This window comes from Tachysurus vachellii, chromosome 3, assembly GCF_030014155.1.
Source record: "Tachysurus vachellii isolate PV-2020 chromosome 3, HZAU_Pvac_v1, whole genome shotgun sequence".
Classification (NCBI taxonomy): Eukaryota; Metazoa; Chordata; class Actinopteri; order Siluriformes; family Bagridae; genus Tachysurus; species Tachysurus vachellii.
Genome location: NC_083462.1, coordinates 31,185,357 through 31,203,709, shown reverse-complemented (window position 1 = coordinate 31,203,709; position 18,353 = coordinate 31,185,357). Strand labels below are relative to the sequence as shown.

The 18,353-nt window shown below is 40.5% G+C and overlaps 1 protein-coding gene across 3 annotated transcripts in view; it reads left to right on the top strand.

Moving 5' to 3' along the window:
- cracd (capping protein inhibiting regulator of actin dynamics) overlaps positions 1 to 18,296 on the top strand; it is a 36,496-nt gene extending 18,200 nt beyond the window's left edge. For 2 of the 3 annotated variants that reach the window (XM_060866764.1, XM_060866762.1), the window contains exons 2-9: positions 9,892 to 10,060; positions 10,241 to 10,373; positions 11,100 to 11,261; positions 12,125 to 12,337; positions 13,343 to 15,650; positions 15,845 to 16,035; positions 16,311 to 16,470; positions 16,589 to 18,296. In XM_060866764.1, the coding sequence (XP_060722747.1) occupies positions 10,332 to 10,373; positions 11,100 to 11,261; positions 12,125 to 12,337; positions 13,343 to 15,650; positions 15,845 to 16,035; positions 16,311 to 16,470; positions 16,589 to 16,749 (3,237 nt within the window). In that variant the 5' untranslated portion in view covers positions 9,892 to 10,060; positions 10,241 to 10,331 and the 3' untranslated portion in view covers positions 16,750 to 18,296. Of the gene's footprint in view, positions 1 to 7,545; positions 7,639 to 9,891; positions 10,061 to 10,240; positions 10,374 to 11,099; positions 11,262 to 12,124; positions 12,338 to 13,342; positions 15,651 to 15,844; positions 16,036 to 16,310; positions 16,471 to 16,588 lie in introns of those variants that run through there. The other variant, XM_060866763.1, reaches the window with a different exon arrangement.
- Positions 18,297 to 18,353: the final 57 nt, after the last annotated feature.

Genomic DNA, 18,353 nt, shown 5'->3' with positions numbered 1-18,353 from the left:
TAAGCGGTAGAAAATGAATGAATGAATGAATAGTTATATCAACCAAAGTAAGTAATACTTCCTCCTCACAGCTTCAGGGTTTCCCAGACCAGACCTGAGCACAGGTTACTGTCCGATTCCTGGCTGGTTTCTTCCTAAATCCAATAACAAAGCCCGATTGATAAATATGCGATTGTGTGCGCGCACAGTGCTTTGAAACTGAGGTTCCATCCAGGGTATTTTCCAGCCTTCCGCTTAGTATTCCCAGGACAGACTAGAGATCCACTGTGACCCAGACTAGGATAAACAGCTACTGAAAGAGAGAGTGTGAGTGAGTTAGTGCAGTATCATCAGACAGAAACACCAGCTTCTATTGTCAAAGCCAGTAGTTTGTATCTTCCAATTCATGACAAGCCAACATGTGTGAGCTTACCTGTGAGTGTACACAAATGTTAAAGCAGTCAAGACACCCAAGTGCCACAAATATGTGAGGTGAAGGCAGATTCAAGTGCAGACGAATTTATAGTGAAAATGCAACAAAAATAAAAAACACTGAATACATTAAATATGTAACTATGAAAATGCAAAAACCAAAGCCTATCAGTGACAAACAGTGTCAGCAATATTGATCAGCAATATGGAACATGTGACTTTGGTCATGTGACTTTCTGGGGCTGATGGGTAACGTAGTTTAGCTCACAAATGATCGCCAAATACTAAATTAAAATCACATGTAATGAATTAAATTTGTTTAAAATAAATAAAGAGAAATTTAATTAGTAATAATTTAACAACCAAGTTGTATTTAGGACTGTTTTTATTTTATTTTTTTAATGATCAAAATTTACAAAATAAAATCACTGGTAAACTAAAGAATGAATTGGAAATTAAATTAGTTGATAAATAGCTTTTATTTAAATAACAGTATTATTTGTAAGATGTTTCATTATTTCTTCTTATTATTATTATTATTTATTATTATTATTATTATTATTATTATTATTATTATTATTATTATTATTATTATTGTACTGTATGCAATGCTTTGCAGAATTACAGAATGCGTTCATTAGCGCAAATATGCTGAATAATGACTACACTCATAAAGTGATGCCATTACGCTTCTGCCGTGCCAGACCTGGTGTGTGTGTGTGTATGTGTGTGTGTGTTGCATATCTTATCAGGAATATCAGGAAGTGCCATGAAACTGGATTGATGTGCCGTCCTCAATTTGTCCTCAGTATCTTTGCGTGTTTAGCTCAGAATATTTATGATTGTCTAGGCATTTCTAGACTGAGGAACAAGACAAGGCTTAAAATGATATTTTCTGTTACAGGAAGCAGGGAAAATCCCAACTAAGATTAGTGTGCACTTGCATGCTGCATGAAGCTGAGTTGGTGGGCTAAGTGAATCATGCTTCTGTTAGCCACAAAGCTGCAGCTGTATGTGTGTGTGTGTGTGTGTGTGTGTGTATGTGTGCGTATGTGTGCGTGCGTGTGTATCTCTGTCTGTCTGTCTGTCTGTCTGCCTGTATGGCCAGGGATCTGTTTCCTAATCTGAAGCACATGCTCTACTTTGTGCTTTCTAGCATCATCCCATTCACAGCTTCTGCAAAACACACACACACACACACACACACACACACACACACACACACACACACACACACACACACAGAATAACTCATTCCATGAATGACAAAAAGACTTTATATTACATAAAGAAATAAAAAATAAAAGAAATAAAAAAGATTTTATATTACATGTATATTATTGTTGTATATTGTATATTATTATTATTATTATTATTACTATTATTATTATATTGCACTGCAGGGGAGTACAAAAACCCTCACACCACCAGGGTTTTGGGTTCAATTTCTGCCTCCTCTGTGTGTGTAGAGTTTGCGTTTTCTCCCAATGCTTCAGGGGTTTCTCTGGTTTCCTCCCCATTCCAAAAGCATGTGTTGTAGGCTGATTGGCATCTCTTAATTGTCTGGTGTGTGTGTGTTTGAATGGATGGATGAATGGATTAATGGATGGATTACCATTCTCACCTTTAAGTGTTATTTATTATTATTATTATTATTATTATTATTATTATTGTATATTAATCTTTGTGCAGTTAGCTGTATAGGTTGGTTTGTCAGGTGAAGCGTTTTCCCACAGAATCTGAACACTTTTAAACCATCAGTATCAAGGCCGGTTTAATGAGTTAATGCATTCGAGTAAATTTCAGAACTGAAATGAAGAATAGACTGAATATGTACTCGTGACACTCTCAGGACTCTCTCATTAATTACCAGTTCAGCAAGTGACTTCAAATCGACACGGTCGCTCACGGCATCAGTGGTTAACTCAGTAACACTTTATACCTGTGAATGAGTTTCACTGTATAGTATAAAGTACACTGATTACATACAGGTCACTGTCTGGGGAAGGAAAATAGATATAGATCACTCATCACAATTACTAACAAAAGAAGAACATGGAGGCAGCTGTTTTTTTCCCATTAAAAAGGAAAAGCTTTTTCAGAGGAGAAGCTGAGAGAAGACAAATGATGCATAAAAAAAGAAATAAAGAAATAATGTTTATTTAGTGCGTTACCATTTATTCCTCTCTGTAGTAAATTGCTCTCTATGTGGAAAACGTTTTAGATAATTATTTGCGTTACACCAACAGCGTCCAGTCTAAAGGTCCGGTGTCCGGTCCGGTGTGGGTCTGGGTTTTCATTCCAAACAAACAGGAGACACACCTGATTCCACTTGCTTATTCAGCTAATCTTGAGCATTTAATAGACTCAGGTGCGGCTTCTGATTGATTGCAAAGAAAACCTGCATTTACATTCGCACCGGATCGTTCAGTATCAAATCAGACATCCCTTCTTTTCACCATTTTTTTAATTTTATATGTGCCTAAGATTTTGCACAGTGTGTGTGTGTGGGTGTGTGTGTGTGTGTTTGGATGTGCTCGGGTGTGTATCATTCTATACTGTAAGATGATAACATTAAGTATCTTCATCTCCAGTCATTAATCTGAATCTAGCAATTACTCCCTTGACTGGCACATCTACATTATCTATAATGTAGTAATGACCTAAATAATCTAATGACAGCTCTCTTTCTTTCCATATTATCAGTATGATGGTATTAAATTACACACACACGCACACGCGCGCGCACACACACACACAGAGGTGTGTAACTTGAGCCTGTAATTCAATTCCAAACTTGAACAAATACTCTCTCTGCCATTCTCTTTTGCCAAAGCAGTAACACATTAATTGCATTTCGTTTAATCCGCTTCTTTAAGGAGAATTGATTACAGATGTTTTTTACTCCTAAAAAATAGAGCGAGATAGACAGAACTCTTGGGGATGGAGGAATATAGCGACGTTGGGAAACAAAGTGGTAAAGACGTTGATGGCTTAATTGAGGACAGGAATTAGGAATTAGTAAGCTGAAAGGTAAAAGGAGAAAAAGTTCAGTTAAGGAGAAAGAGAGAGAGAGAGAGAGAGAGAGAGAGAGAGATCAGACGCAGGTGAGCCATCAGCATCATGGTCTCCCTGAGCAACTGAGAGCTCACATTTCTTCTAATCTTCCTCACCTCCTCCCCCTTACACTCCTCAAATCCAAACACTTCCACTTCTCTTCACACCAGATCCAGCACAAATATCCCACGTGTTTATATTTCTCCTCACTCTCTACCTTTGATGCAGGTAAAAAAAAAAAGCTCTCCGTAACCATGGTGATGGACAGTAAGGAGGCTAAGCGTGACGCACGTGTAGAAGTAACCTTATCTGAAGGCCCAGGTAAAACAGAGCAGCCATCTTAAAGAGACAGCGCTCCAACCAAAATTATGTCACTGTGGTAAAGTGGAGCAGTTAGTGATAATTACCTAATTTAGTGCTGTCTCTTTAAGAGGAGTGTGACGCTGATGGGGTGTAAGTGCTCATTAAAGCTTACAAAAACCCACTCAGGACTTGTGTGCCGTGGTCTGTGCTCTTCCGGTATATTCCGTTGCTGTGTTTCGTGTGATGCTGTGCATCTTATGATACTACATATCATTACCTTTCCATGATTTCAATTTAAAGTGTCATCTTATTCCAGGTCCAGCTCAATGTTTGGAAGACGTTTTGAGAGGAAAGAACTCTGTGCTAAGTGAATAAGGCAATATAATGTTAAGGAGCCATTAATAACTGTTTTATAGTATATTGAGATGAAGTAAAGTCTGTAAGTAAAATATGAAAACTGAAAAAAAAAACAGCATTAATAGGGATAGAAACAAATCCAGAAATTGTCAACAATAAGCCAGGTTCATACACAAAGGTTTTAGATCAGAGTGCAAACTCAGGCCAATCATGAATTGTAATCAGGTCATCAATAGTAGACTTCAAGGCTGCACAAATTCAACAGAAAAGACTGAGAAGCGTGACAAAGATCCTACGTAAAAATCGAGCCATCATACATACATATGGCTCAAAATTTACAACGTGAACAGGTGAACGTTCAGACTTCCATAGTGTACCAATATCCATACGGCACAGTAGGAGGAAAGTGGCACGCCAAAGCAGAAGAATGTCTGAATTCTCTGTATTCATAAAACAGAAGGAGAAATACCAGGACGTCCTACTGCTTTGCTGAGATTCCATGCATTGATTCCATGCAATAGGACTGGTGGTGTAAGTGTTATACGTGTTAAACTTTGTTCCTTGTGGTTAAACTGTACTTTTTTAACAACACCTGAGCTGATATATTGAAGGTTTAAACAAGAAAAAGAAGGTGTTTTGTTGTTGTTTTTTTGTGGAAAATATACACTCACCTGGCCACTTTATTAGGTACACCTGTCCAAATGCTCGTTAACGCAAATTTCTAATCAGCCAATCACAAGGCAGCAACTCAATGCATTTAGGCATGTAGACATGGTCAAGACGATCTGCTGCAGTTCAAACCGAGCGTCAGAATGGGGAAGAAAGGTGATTTAAGTGACTTTGAACGTGGCATGGTTGTTGGTGCCAGACGGGCTGGTCTGAGTATTTCAGAAACTGCTGATCTACTGGGATTTTCACACACAACCATCTCTAGGGTTTACAGAGAATGGTCAGAAAAAAAGAAAATATCCAGTGAGGGCAGTTCTGTGGGCGCAAATGCCTTGTTGATGCCAGAGGTCAGAGGAGAATGGGCAGACTGGTTTGAGCTGATAGAAAGGCAACAGTAACTCAATTAACCACTCGTTACAACCGAGATATGCAGAAGAGCATCTCTGAACGCACAACACGTCGAACCTTGAGGCGGATGGGCTACAGCAGCAGAAGACCACACCGGGTGCCGCTCCTGACAGCTAAGAACAGGAAACTGAGGCTACAATTCGCACACTCAACAAAATCGGACAATAGAAGATTGGAAAAATGTTGCCTGGTCTGATGAGTCTCGATTTCTGCACTGATTTCGATGCACTGTTTGGTTGTGGTGTTGAGCTCTGGGCTCATTCTCTTTTACCAGAGGCCCAAAAATTTAATTTGCTCCTGTTTTGTGGTGCTCATGTTCAGCATTAACCAGTTTTGGTAAATGACTCATATAAAAGTAAATTAGTCATTGAAAAGTAAAAATAAAAGCATTTGTAAGTAAATGGTAATATCAAACCCATTTCTGTAGTGTTATGTTTCATGAAGAACATATAGAACAATGACAAAGCATAAAAAACATTTGACAATCCTCCAAGTTAATCCACCACACAGGGTAAAGTTCTGAACAGGTTCATGGTGTACATTCAGTTATTATTTTGTCTTGTGAAATATATGTGTTGCTTGTTGTTCACTATAATATGATGCCCATATTTCTATTCCTTAAATTCAAGTTGATCGTTATTTTCATCATTGGTGTAAATGCGCTGGTGAGTTTAGTACTGAGCTGTTCAGTGGATTTGTCTCAGTGTAATTTTTTGATGGTGTGGATTAGCGTCATCGCCTCTGGTTGTTCTGTAGTATTGAGTCGAGTGGCACAGATGCGTCAAGCGGCACCAAATGCCTCTCTCCTGGCAGAGTGCTGTCCAGTTCAGTTCCACGCCTCAGTGACTGAACATGCCTGCAGCAGAGAGAGAGAGAGAGAGAGAGAAAGAGAGAGAGAGAGAGAGGGAAAGAGAGAGAGAGAGAGAGAGAGAGAGAGAGAGAGAGAGAGAGAGAGAGAGAGAGAGAGACAGGGAGAAAGAGAGAGAAAAGAGAGAGAGAGAGAGAGAGAGAGAGAGAGAGAGAGAGAGAGAGAGAGAGAGAGAGAGAGAGAGAGAGAGAGAGAAAGAGAGAGAGAGAGAGACAGGGAGAGAGAGAGAAAAAAGAGAGAGAGAGAGAGAGAAAGAGAGAGAGAGAGAGAGAAAGACAGAGAGAGACAGGGAGAGAGAGAGAGAGAGAGAGAGAGAGAGAGAGAGAGAGACAGGGAGAGAGAGAGAGAGAGAAAGAGAGAGAGAGAGACAGGGAGAGAGAGAGAGAGAGAGAGAGATACAAAGAGCGAGAGAGACAGACGGAGAGAGAGAGAGAGAGAGAGAAAAAGAGAGAGAGAGAGACAGGGAGAGAGAGAGAGAGAGAGAGAGAGAGAGAGAGAGAGAGACAAAGAGAGAGAGAGACAGACAGGGAGAGAGAGGGAGAGAGAGAGAGACAGAGAGCGAGAGAGACAGAGAGAGAGACAGGGGGAGAGAGAGAGAGACAGAGAATAAATAAGTGGATAAATAGATGCATAAGAGTGGCAGAAATGGGGCTCAAAGAACTGTGAGAAACACAATTCTCTAAAAGAGACTGAAAAAAGAAAAAGAAAGAAAGAAAGAAAAAGAGAGAGAAAAAAGACGCGACGGATGTAGATAAAGACTGAGAGAGATGAACAAAGCAACAGAGAGGGAGAGAGAGAAAAAAGGACTAATCAAATAGAGAATATAAGACAAGGCTTAAAGAGAGATATAAAGAGAAGGAGGAAGAGTGAGATAGAGAGACCTGAAGAAAGAGAGGCAAACAGAGGCAGAGACAGGAAGAGAGAGAGGGAGATAGATAGAGAGAAGGGGGGGGTAAAGACATAATGAGATCATGCTTGGAGAAAGGGGGTAGCTTCAGCACTGTATGAATATCGTGGAATATTAAGTCTTGTCGAATATGTACTGTATATAGCATGAAAACTAGCAATGTTACAGAAACAACTCTACTTGGATTGGAGCGGTGATTTTAGAGATCATAAAGATCTAGAGATTTTAAAGAACATCAGAAGAACGCATGAATCACTGACACTCTTGTCATTCTTCCACACGGCCTTTGTGTAGTAAAACACTATTTTGTAACTCTACACTTTCTTTCCACTTTTAGCCTGTAACAGATCCACCCAGGTCCCTAAACGCATTTACTGTGTCAGCGGTGTAGGGTGGCCCTTTAATGAAAGAGATCACACACACACACACACACACACACACACACACAAATGCAGACATTTGAACTAGACTCTTATCTATCCATCTCTATGGGGTTTATGGTTGAACATATTTCGATGGCAGGCACAGACTTATAGAAGAAACCAAAGGTCCTTCTCTTATCTTTAATTCAACCCTGTTACTGTTACATGAAACAGTCGCACAGAACGATTCAGAATGATATGGCTGTGAAAGTGTTGTGAAAACTCTGTTACAATTGGTAGGTCAAAATACTTATTTTTTTTTAAATGTAATCTAATTTCGAATATTTTACACGAATACGAATACGACGTTAAATTTCAGACCTACTTATTAGCAATAGAAGTGAGAGGGAACGTATGAAACAAAATCACACGTGTTGCTCTGCTGCGTATTCAAAAAATAGCTTTCGGTTTTTAAAATCCACGTTAAACTGAAATGTGGACGTATTCGACTGCTGTAGAAAATGATTATAACGAAATAAATCATCTTATTTACGTTAGATTAAATTCGCTTCGGCAGATGAACAGGTACAGAGCTGGGAATGGGTAAAATAATGGGTTTAATAAATATTGTAGTTAATCAAATCAATTATTTTTAATAATCGTACCATCGCTTTGCGACAACTTCTGGGATCGTACTGTATCACAGAGCTTGTGTTAATTATGATAATAAATTGCTTGAGTTTAAGTGGATTAAACACAGAACCAATAAATTGGTGTGTTGAAATAAATAAAAAATGACACTCGTTCTAAACCAATAATTTTATTTCTATGCAGTTTATAGTGTCTAGATATACACAATACATCACACGGTAATACAAAAGATCTCGAAATACAACAAGGACACCAGAGACACCACAAATTATTCCAGCAAACAAAGAAGCATTTTATAGCGTGGTAATGAGTTCATTAGATTGTGGACTTTAGAATAAATTGACTTTGGACTTGAATTAATAACTTATTGATTATAAATAATCAACTAAAAATAAAGTAGTCTGTGAACATTTACGCAGTTAAAATTTGGATAATGAAATGAATGAATGTATATAGAAAGGATTTTGGTAGAGCATCCTGTATATTTGCTCTACAAAATACAAAGAACATAACACTATACATTTCACTCAGATGAACAAAATATGCATCCATAAAGCAAACATATCTCCACTTCTCACGGTTCATCACTGCGGAATCTAATATTGTATAGAAATTTATTAATAACATTTGTTAGAGAGTCTTATAGGTGCCTCACACCTCCAGGGTTGGGGGTTCGATTCCCGCCTCCACCTTGTGTGTGTGGAGTTTGCATGTTCTCGCCGTGCCTCGGGGGTTTCCTCCGGGTACTCCGGTTTCCTCCCCCGGTCCAAAGACATGCATGGTAGGTTGATTGGCATCTCTGGAAAATTGTCCGTAGTGTGTGATTGCGTGAGTGAATGAGAGTGTGTGTGTGCCCTGCGATGGGTTGGCACTCCGTCCAGGGTGTATCCTGCCTTGATGCCCGATGACGCCTGAGATAGGCACAGGCTCCCCGTGACCCGAGGTAGTTCGGATAAGCGGTAGATAATGAGTGAGTGAGAGAGAGTCTTCTATGCACCCCAAAGCTGTATTCAGAGAAAGAATGCATTGTACACTGAGGTTTTCCACTGAGAATTAAGTACAGTTTGATTAATCATGGTGGTGCAGCGGGCAGCGTTTCTCTCGTATTGCTCAAGGGTCCCCGGTTCTATCCTGAACTCGGCTTAATTGTGTGAATATTCATGTGTGCATCTTTGCGCATTGAATATCTTTAGCCTGGTTGTCTGTAAACCTTCGAATTTGACCTTAACTTTTAAAATGTATCTGTTGATTTTACATTTTGACAGATTGTTGGTATGATTTATATATTTCTTTATTCTTCGATTCCAACCGATTGCTTTCTGTTAGTTATTAAATTCGAAGCATTTTGCCCGGTATCTGTAAATTGTCTGTATTGTGTGAATGCGTGTTTGTATGTGTGATTGCTCCCTATGACCTTATGTAGGAGAAATGCTACAGAAATGGATGGATGGATGGATGGATGGATGGATGGTAAGCAGTTGGAAACCAGACTTGAAGAGTGTTTGCTCAGAGTTTTTCTCACTCATTCAGCTAGCTAGTCTCATCACATTGAACCGACACAAACAGCATAAAAACATATACAGTATATACAGTATATTATGACGTGCTTTTCGGGTTAAAAACAGAACTTCAAAAGGATGCGTGTGTTGTGTTATAATTCTCTGAGGCTGTATTAGGTGTGACTAGTGAGTGACATCATCTGAAATAAACATCAGTGTTTTTTTGTGTTTTGGTTTGAAAGAAGTAAAAAAAATGTGTCAGTATTCAGTAAGTAAAATAGTCGATTACTGATATGCACTTACACTTTCATACCTTCACGCCTTCACACTTACAGTCACAGAACTAAAATTGTCTCTTTCATCACACGATGATGATGGTATCTATTTTCTGACTTGCAGACCGGCGGCGGCCAAGTAAATTCCAGCCATTCCGCCGCCTGTTTGGGAGGAAGAGGAGGAGGGAGACAGAGCAGGGGTTTGAGGATCCCAAACTGAAACCCAGCCACTCCACCAGTGATGTTTGCAATGGGGTGGTCTCAGGCCTGGATGAGTCCAAACAGCATCTGAGGTTATAGAGCTGTCAGGAATGTTCCTAATTCACTGGGAAAAATTAATATGAAATACTACTGTGTTTCTTCAAATATTGACTTTTATGAAGCATCAGCTTTTTTCCCCTAAATACTGATTTAGAATAAATTTCAAACTCCATGTGTGTGTGGTGTGTGTGTGTGTGTGTGTGTGTGTGTAGCGAATTAAATCCCCTGGGGTCTCGAGCTTTTTCACATGAAAGCATTTTCATCCCTGAGGATTCCGTAGAGAAGCCGTGCTCAGAATTGACCATGTCTCAAGAGAACGTATCAGACAAAGTCAGGAACCTGCAAGTAAGTGTATTTAATGATTCTCTTATACAGATTAATATATGTGCAAACGCGTATTTTAAGACGGATACATTAATGTTACAATAATGGAGTACAACACCTCATTTCATGCTGTTACAAAAGATAATTAATGACTGATGGTGTGACTTGGTCAAATGGTGTTCATTAACAGTAGCGTCAGGGCCAGGCATCATTCGCGTACACACTCATTCACACCTAGTGTCACGAACACGGGCATAACATAGACCCAAATGCAGGATAGCTTATATGAAACGGGGTTTATTAACCAAAAAAAAACACGAAACATGTAACACGAAAGACACGTGAACACAGAACGTAAACAAAAAAGCGCATGGCCAAAGTCCGGGCTGAGTCCTGACACCTAGAGGCAATTCGGCATAGCCAGTCTGCCTACAGGCATGTTTTTGGGACATTGATGGAAACCAGTGAACCTAGAGGAAATCCACTCACGTACATGGAGTAAAATGTACAGACACTATGCTGAGCTCAGGAGTGAATCCAGGACTCAATACTAAAAAAAGGCAACAATACTACTGTGCTCTGCACCTTTACAGTGTCACCCCATGAACTGTTCTGTTATATAAAATTAATCAACACCTTACTGACCAGAATCACTATTTTTAAAATATTCAAATACAATCTAGCACCACTTAACCACATGTACCTCATAATATAATTGAGCTCTGTATCCTGTGTTTAATCCTACAGAAGCAGATAGCTCATAATATAAAGTTTGGTCAGAAACCTCCCTCACTAAGAAAAAGCGAAGGAGATGAAGGCAGCTCGGATGAAGAAGACGTACAGAGAAGTCCGTTGCGGGTCCTGGCACAGGTGGAGCGAGAGCCACAGGACTCAGAAGCCAAGGAAAATGTAAGAAAAAGAATGTTTAAATAACAGTTAAAAGTCTTGAACATGGGGGGCACGGTGGCTTAGTGGTTAGCACGTTCGCCTCACACCTCCAGGGTTGGGGGTTCGATTCCCGCCTCCACCTTGTGTGTGTGGAGTTTGCATATTCTCCCCGTGCCTCGGGGGTTTCCTCCGGGTACTCCGGTTTCCTACCCCGGTCCAAAGACATGCATGGTAGAAAATGAGTGAGTGAGTGAGTGAGTCTTGAACATTAAAAAAATGGACAGAATGCTCAGCTGTAAGAGAGACTAAAGCATGTTTGGTACACCAAACGTTCGTGGATGCCTGATTATCACACCTATATTTACTTTTTGAACATCTCATTCCAGATTTATTCCCCTGTTTGCTGTTTTAATGTGATCCACTCTTCTGGGAAGGATTTCCACTAGATGTTGGATTGTGGCTGTGGGGATTTTTTTGATCATTCAGCTACAAGATCATTAGTGATGTTGGGTGAGGTTGTCTGGGGTGAAGTCAGAGTTTCAGTTTATCCTAAAAGTGTTCAGTGGGCTTGAGGTTAGGGCGCAGCTCTCCCATTATCGTGTGCTGGAACAGGTTTGTGCCTCTTAGATCCAGTGAAGGAAAATTGTAATGTTACAGCATTGTAACAACTGCAGCAAGACATTGTGTACAATTATATGCTCCTAACGTTCTGGTAACCGTTTGAGGAAGAACCATATATGGGTGTGATGGTCAGATGGCCACATATTTTGGGCCATATTGGTTATATTGCCACTTATTAATAATCATTTTTGTACATATTTAAAACATTTAAAACATTGAATGTCACCACTTTATACTATTACTCTTTACTCTTCCATATTTAGGTTTCATCTGGTGCCCATGATGTGGTTCACCACAGGACCCCTGTGAAATCCCCTCGTACAAAGCGGCCTCCTCCCCCTGGTACGATTGAATCGATTAATCTAGACGCCGTTCCCAAGTCCGCTCCACGCTTGGACAACACTGCTGCCAAACATAAACTATCCGTCAAACCGAAAAACCAGCGAGTGTCGCGCAAGCACCGCAGATTCACGCAGGTAAGAGAAGAGATTCTTTGATGACGCATGGGAGGGAGGATCCATGCGCAAATGTTTAATAACATTTTACATTTCAAAATATAAACCAAGAATCGATCATGGAAGCAAAGGGGTCAAAAATACCATCAAACAATTGTGTAGCAGAAAAATAAAAACAGCTAGTGAACCAAAACAGGAGACAAACAATTGGCAAGACTTTGCAATTGTAGAATGATGAACTCAATGTTCAGCATAAATAGCATCCAACCAAGAAGTGACCAGGAAGTGATGTGCAGCAGAAGTAACACTAAGGCCACGTTCACACTGTAGGTAAAAGTGGCCCAAATCTGATTTTTTTGGGGTCATGTGACCAGGTCAGACTTCTTCAGGAGTAGTGTGAACACTCAAATCTGGCCCAGATCTGATTTTTTCAAATCAGATTCAGACCACTTCCATATGTCGTCCTGAATCAGACCCAAATCTGATTTTTTCCAATGTGGCCGCAGTGTGAACAACCGAGGCGGATTTGATGCGACTTTTACGTCGATCTACATCGACATTCGTCACAATTATGCCCCGGCGAGTTCGCACACAAACGTGACTACGCCTACAAAACGGATCAAATCATCAAAAGTTGCCCTCGACATCCGAAAATTTTCAAAACACTGCGTCTCTGTGCTGCCATTTAGACATTTAGAAATTTCTCAAAACATTTAGAAAGAAAAGCGAAAATACTTACTTCCTCCGTAACCTCGCCAACTTTAGCGTAACGGCGTGCTGCGTGTGACGTCATTGTTATTGTTCGTTTGCGCATGCGGGTCAGTTCGAAACAGCAAACAGTTCACACTGGTATCTGATATAGGCCACATTTTAAAAGGTAATGTGAACAGACAAACAAAAAAAATCAGATCTGAGCAAAATATTATATAGTCTGGAAAGCACAACCTTTGCTGACAGGAAGCGGAATTGTCCTGAGTTCCATTTACTTTTTTTCCCAAATTTCACGTGTTTCTTTGTCAATTTTAGGAGTATCTGGAAGTGCAGGAAGAGACAGAAGTGCAGAAACTTTCAGATGAAACAGAAGTTTGGAGAGAAGGGTATGTAAGAAGCCACTGGACCAGAGATGATCAAGAGCTTCATGAAAAATCTAAGAAGCAGAGACTTCATGAAGAGGAGCTGGAGCATCTTGAGCTTCAGAGAATCCAGGAGCAAGAGAAACAGAGAAGGAGAGAAGAAGATAGAAGAGCTGAGGAACTGCGACTGGAACAGGAGACAATGCGCAGAAAGCAGGAAGAATGTCAGCGAAGGGAGGAGGAGAAGCAGAGGCAGTGGGAAGAAAACATGAAGAAGGAAGAGGATGAAAGGAGAAAGAGGGAGGAGGAGGAGGAGCAACGCTTGAAGGAGCTGGAAGAGAGGAAGAGACATGAGGAAGAAGAAAGAAAAAAAAGAGAAGAAGAGAGACGGAGAGCAGAAGAAGAAAGAAGACAGCAGGAAATCATGGCAGAACGCCATTGCCTGGAGAAGGAAAAAAGAATGAAAGAATTGGAGGAGCAGAAAAGAAAAGAGGAGGAGGAAGAGACAGAAAAACTAAGGCTTTGGGAGTTAGAGAAGAAAAAGCAAAGACAAGAAGAAGAGGAGGCTGAGATTAAAAGAATGGATAATGAAAAGAAAAGGAAGGAAGAGGATAAAAGAAAGAGGCAGCAAGAGGAGATGAGAGGTCCTGAGGAGCACTCGGCATCCTCTGATCCAGAGTGGAAGAGGAAAGCAGAGGAGCTGCGATGGAGGGAGATGGAAGAAAGGCAAAGACCTTTCACTTTCAAAGTGTCCTCTGGTGAAAAGCAAATCCTGTTCCAGAAGGTTAATCTAACACCAGTTACACCAGTATCGGCTCAGCAGGGAGAAGTTGCTGCTGAGATCAGGGAAGGCACCGCAGGAGTTCCTGATTCACCGACTTTATCTTCATCCCTGTATGTTCCTCACACTGCTATATTAGTGACTGGAGCTCAGCTGTGTGGTACGGCAGTGAATCTCGATCAGATAAAAGATACGGCCTGTAAGTCTCTGCTTGGTCTCTCTGAGGATAAAAAAGCCTTTGGGACACCAACAGGGAAGAACAAGACGTCACCAGACCGCAAGTCTGGAAAAACCAAATCTTTAAATGAAGCTTCTTTATCTGCAGACCAGTCTAGTGCTGCTGTCTTGGCAGAGTGGGCTAGCATACGATCCAAGATTTTTAAAGGTGGCCTAGATGGAAAGTACCAGGAATACCCAGACAAACAGGTGCAGAGCCGAACGTCAAGCGAAGACATCAACGAGCCACCGTTTTCTCACACTAATCTCAGGAAAACTGTGTCAGCAAGTGCTAAGTTTTCCATCACTCCAGCCAGAAAGAAGTTTGCTGACTCTAATAAAAATTCTGAGGTTTTTAGTCAGGAAGAGACAGAAAGAGGTCATGGGGACGTACCCTCTACAGATTTGGCTCCTAGTCAGCATCTCCATTCACCTTCCTCTGCTAGTAAAGGTCAGAACAAAGGAGCAAAGATGGTCCGTATCTCAGACAGTACAGAAGAATGCAAGTTTGCCAAAGATCTCCCTTCCTTCCTGGTTCCAGGTCTGCCACATGGATCCCCGAAAGCGCTGACATCTGAAACAGGACCCTTGAGACAGCCGGTATCAGAGGACTCGGACACAAAGGATTATGGGGAACACAGAGACCAGAATGGTGAAGAGAGGCCCTCACCATTTGGTATCAAGCTGAGGAGGACCAACTACTCGCTTCGTTTTCATAGTGAGCAATCCACAGAGAAGAGGAAGAAAAGGTATAGTGCAGGTGACAGTTTTGAAGGAGTACCAGTGCCCCTCACCTCTACTGACCAATACTCTGACCCTTCTGCAGTCTCTGAGAAGACCAGTATTACCTCTCCACTCGGAGAGAGTGAAATGAAATTACAAGGAACCTCTGGTGTAGACTCACGCTTCAGACCTGGTAGAAATGCTTCCTCTTCGGCATGTAGTGAACGTGACAAAGTCAACTCTAAGCCCCCACTTTATCAGAAACCTGCAACGTTTCCCAAACCATCCGATGGTGCCACTCCTCCACCTTCTCCCTTACCTAAACCTAGTAGAAGGACTCCTGGAGACATGCTTTCCCCAAGATCCCCAGATTTTCCCTCTGAAGAGCGCGTCGATCAAAAATTAGAGCCCTTAGAATCCATGCAGTGTCAGAAGAATTGTCAGGGTGATGATGAGCCAAAAGAAAAGAAGTCCTTCTTTCCATCCATCAGCATTCCATGGAGAGAGAAAGCAGATCGAAGGACTGAACTAATAAGAAGAGGCAAGTATAATCTTGACTTAAATGTCATTTTAAATGTCTCGACACAAACAAATATGTGTACAAATGACATGCAATTCTATAATAGCACATTATGTACCACAATCATAAGCTTTGCGGTAATTTTGCGGTCTTTGCTAAGTGTGTCTCCGTGGCTCTTAAAGTAGATGCAAATTATGCTCCGGTCTCCTTTACAGAAAAGCCCTCACTGCAGAGCAGGCATTCCTTAGATAGCACACGGACACAGGAGAGGGAGACGGGACCATTATGGATCACTCTGGCTTTGCAGAAGCAGAAGGGTTTTAGAGAACAGCAGCAAAGCAGAGAGGAAAGGAAAAACCAGAGAGAAGCCAAGCTGGCTGAGAAACAAGCCAGGGACAGAGAAAGCGTAAGTCTACTAGCAACACACATATCTGTTCAACCTATAGATCCAGGACATCAGAGCACACAGTACATGACTTCTCTCAGATTCTCAGAATATCCGTACATTCCAAACTACACGACTTTAAACAAACAGGCATTGGATGTTTCTTACTGCTGTGCTTGCAGCTGGTTGCAGAAGTTTTCACATTATGGGATTCATCTCTGAGAAAACCATAGATTGTTAGAAAAAAGTATAGGGATCTACTATGGTACGGGAAACATCTCAGGGTTATCTTACAGGGTGGAATAGTAAGCCCTACAGAGGGGAAGGGGAATGGAAACTCCAGTACTCCAAAGGCACAAACCCCAGAGGAGAACAAGAGACCAGACACGTTACTGACTCGCTTCGAGCGTCGTGACAACTTAAAGAAGGCCAACACCTTACCTACATCTGTTACAGGTGCTGTTTTTTTTTCCGTTTATTAGTACGTCCTTCAAAACAATACACACGTCAAAGTCAAAAATAATAGTTACATGTAAAATGTAATCAAGTCTATTGTACTTGTTATTGTTTTCAGTTGAGATCGCAGACTCTACCCCGTCACCTCCAGCAGCAAAGGACATAACAAAGCGCTTCCCACCCAGTGACACGCCACAGGTTTCCACCGAACCAGCTTGGCTTGCTCTCGCCAAGCGTAAGGCCAAAGCATGGAGTGACTGCCCACAGATCATCAAGTGATAGGTTCATTTTGATACAAGCTTCTAATCAGCTTGTTTATTCCCCTGGTATCATTTCACCAACTAATTACAAACTACCACAATACACACCTGGAGGAAAACTGCATTCACTTTGTTGGTTGTTTTTTTTTTTTTTGGTGCCATTTTCACCCCGCAAAATGGGTAGCAAGCGACATGTATAACTAAAACATTGACATTCTTCTAATATTCTAAAACGATCCATAACTACGGTTATGTTTTCGATCATGCCGCTGATTAAATATACAGTTCTGGATTTGAGAGACAAACACGAAGAGCAAAGCGTCTCAATTGAACTCTATTATTTATGTATATTTTTAATTTGCATTAAAGTCAAATAAAATAAAATAAAATAAAATAAAAATACAGCTTTCAATTGTATATCTTCTAGTCACAACCCAGGAATCTAAGCCCAGCAGACCTAGCAAAACATTTGTCGGAATATATTAGGCATGCGTAGTATACAGAGAAAAATTACTAAAACAAATGTCTTCTTTAACAGTTTGAGATAAACTCTTTGGGAAATCTTTTAAGAACTCACTCAAGGGCTAAAGCTGCCCAGTAGATATCACCATAACAACCATCTTACTTCACCCCCCCTGATGTATTACAAGCATGGATACTGTTTTTGTATTATTATATATATTTTTTTTTTTATTAAATCAAGATACTGGTCCTGCCATCTTTCAAAAATGTATTTGTTAAATTGTCTTAACACCCGGTGTCTAATATGGACAAGCTCAATTCTCATGTTTTATTTTATTTTATTTTATTTTTTTTGTGAATATTTACTTATCTGATATCTTGGCCAAGATTTTCACTGTGTGACAAATGACTGCGGTCATTTAAGCCATCACCGAAAATAAGCGTTAATGATGACGGTCACTGTGTTTACTTGTGTAAATAACATACATAGTAAATGTTTTCTGAACAACACTTCTGTTAAACCACAATGTTAAATCACTTAACTGGAAACCATTAAGCAAAAGAAAAGTTAACGAACTATCTGCTCCTCGCACAGTGTTTTACGCCCTCCGGTTTCTTTGGAAATAGTTCATCTTCAACACAGACTGCTTGCTTGCTGTAATAGGTACACTGTTATCCTGTAGCTTGTCCTAGCGCTTCTCGTATCTGACGTTAAAAAGCAAGTCAGTGGGAGATCGGTGCTTTAAAAGAAAAGAAAGGAAAAAAAAAAAAAAAAAAAAGTCCTGCTGGGGGAAGACTAACCAATGACTTCGCAGAGGAAATGACATGATTCTCAGAAATAACAACAGCTTCGAACTAATAGAGAGCTTTTGATCTTAAAACACAGCAAAAACACACCAACCCCCTGTACTTAACGTAATATTTTGTATGTATGTATGTATGTAATGTATGTAGGTATCTATGTACAGAGGTGGACTGAACTGCACTGTGTTCCTTTGAAGATCCCGGAGTTCCGTCGCTTTGTTTATAATTCGGTCCTGTGCAATCGTGTAGCGTCACAAACGGTGTTGTATGTAACATTGAAATAAAAGCAGTTTGTTGGTAGTCGCACTTTTTATTTGTTCCATTTACAAAAGGTTCTCATTAAAGTAATGAAAATCT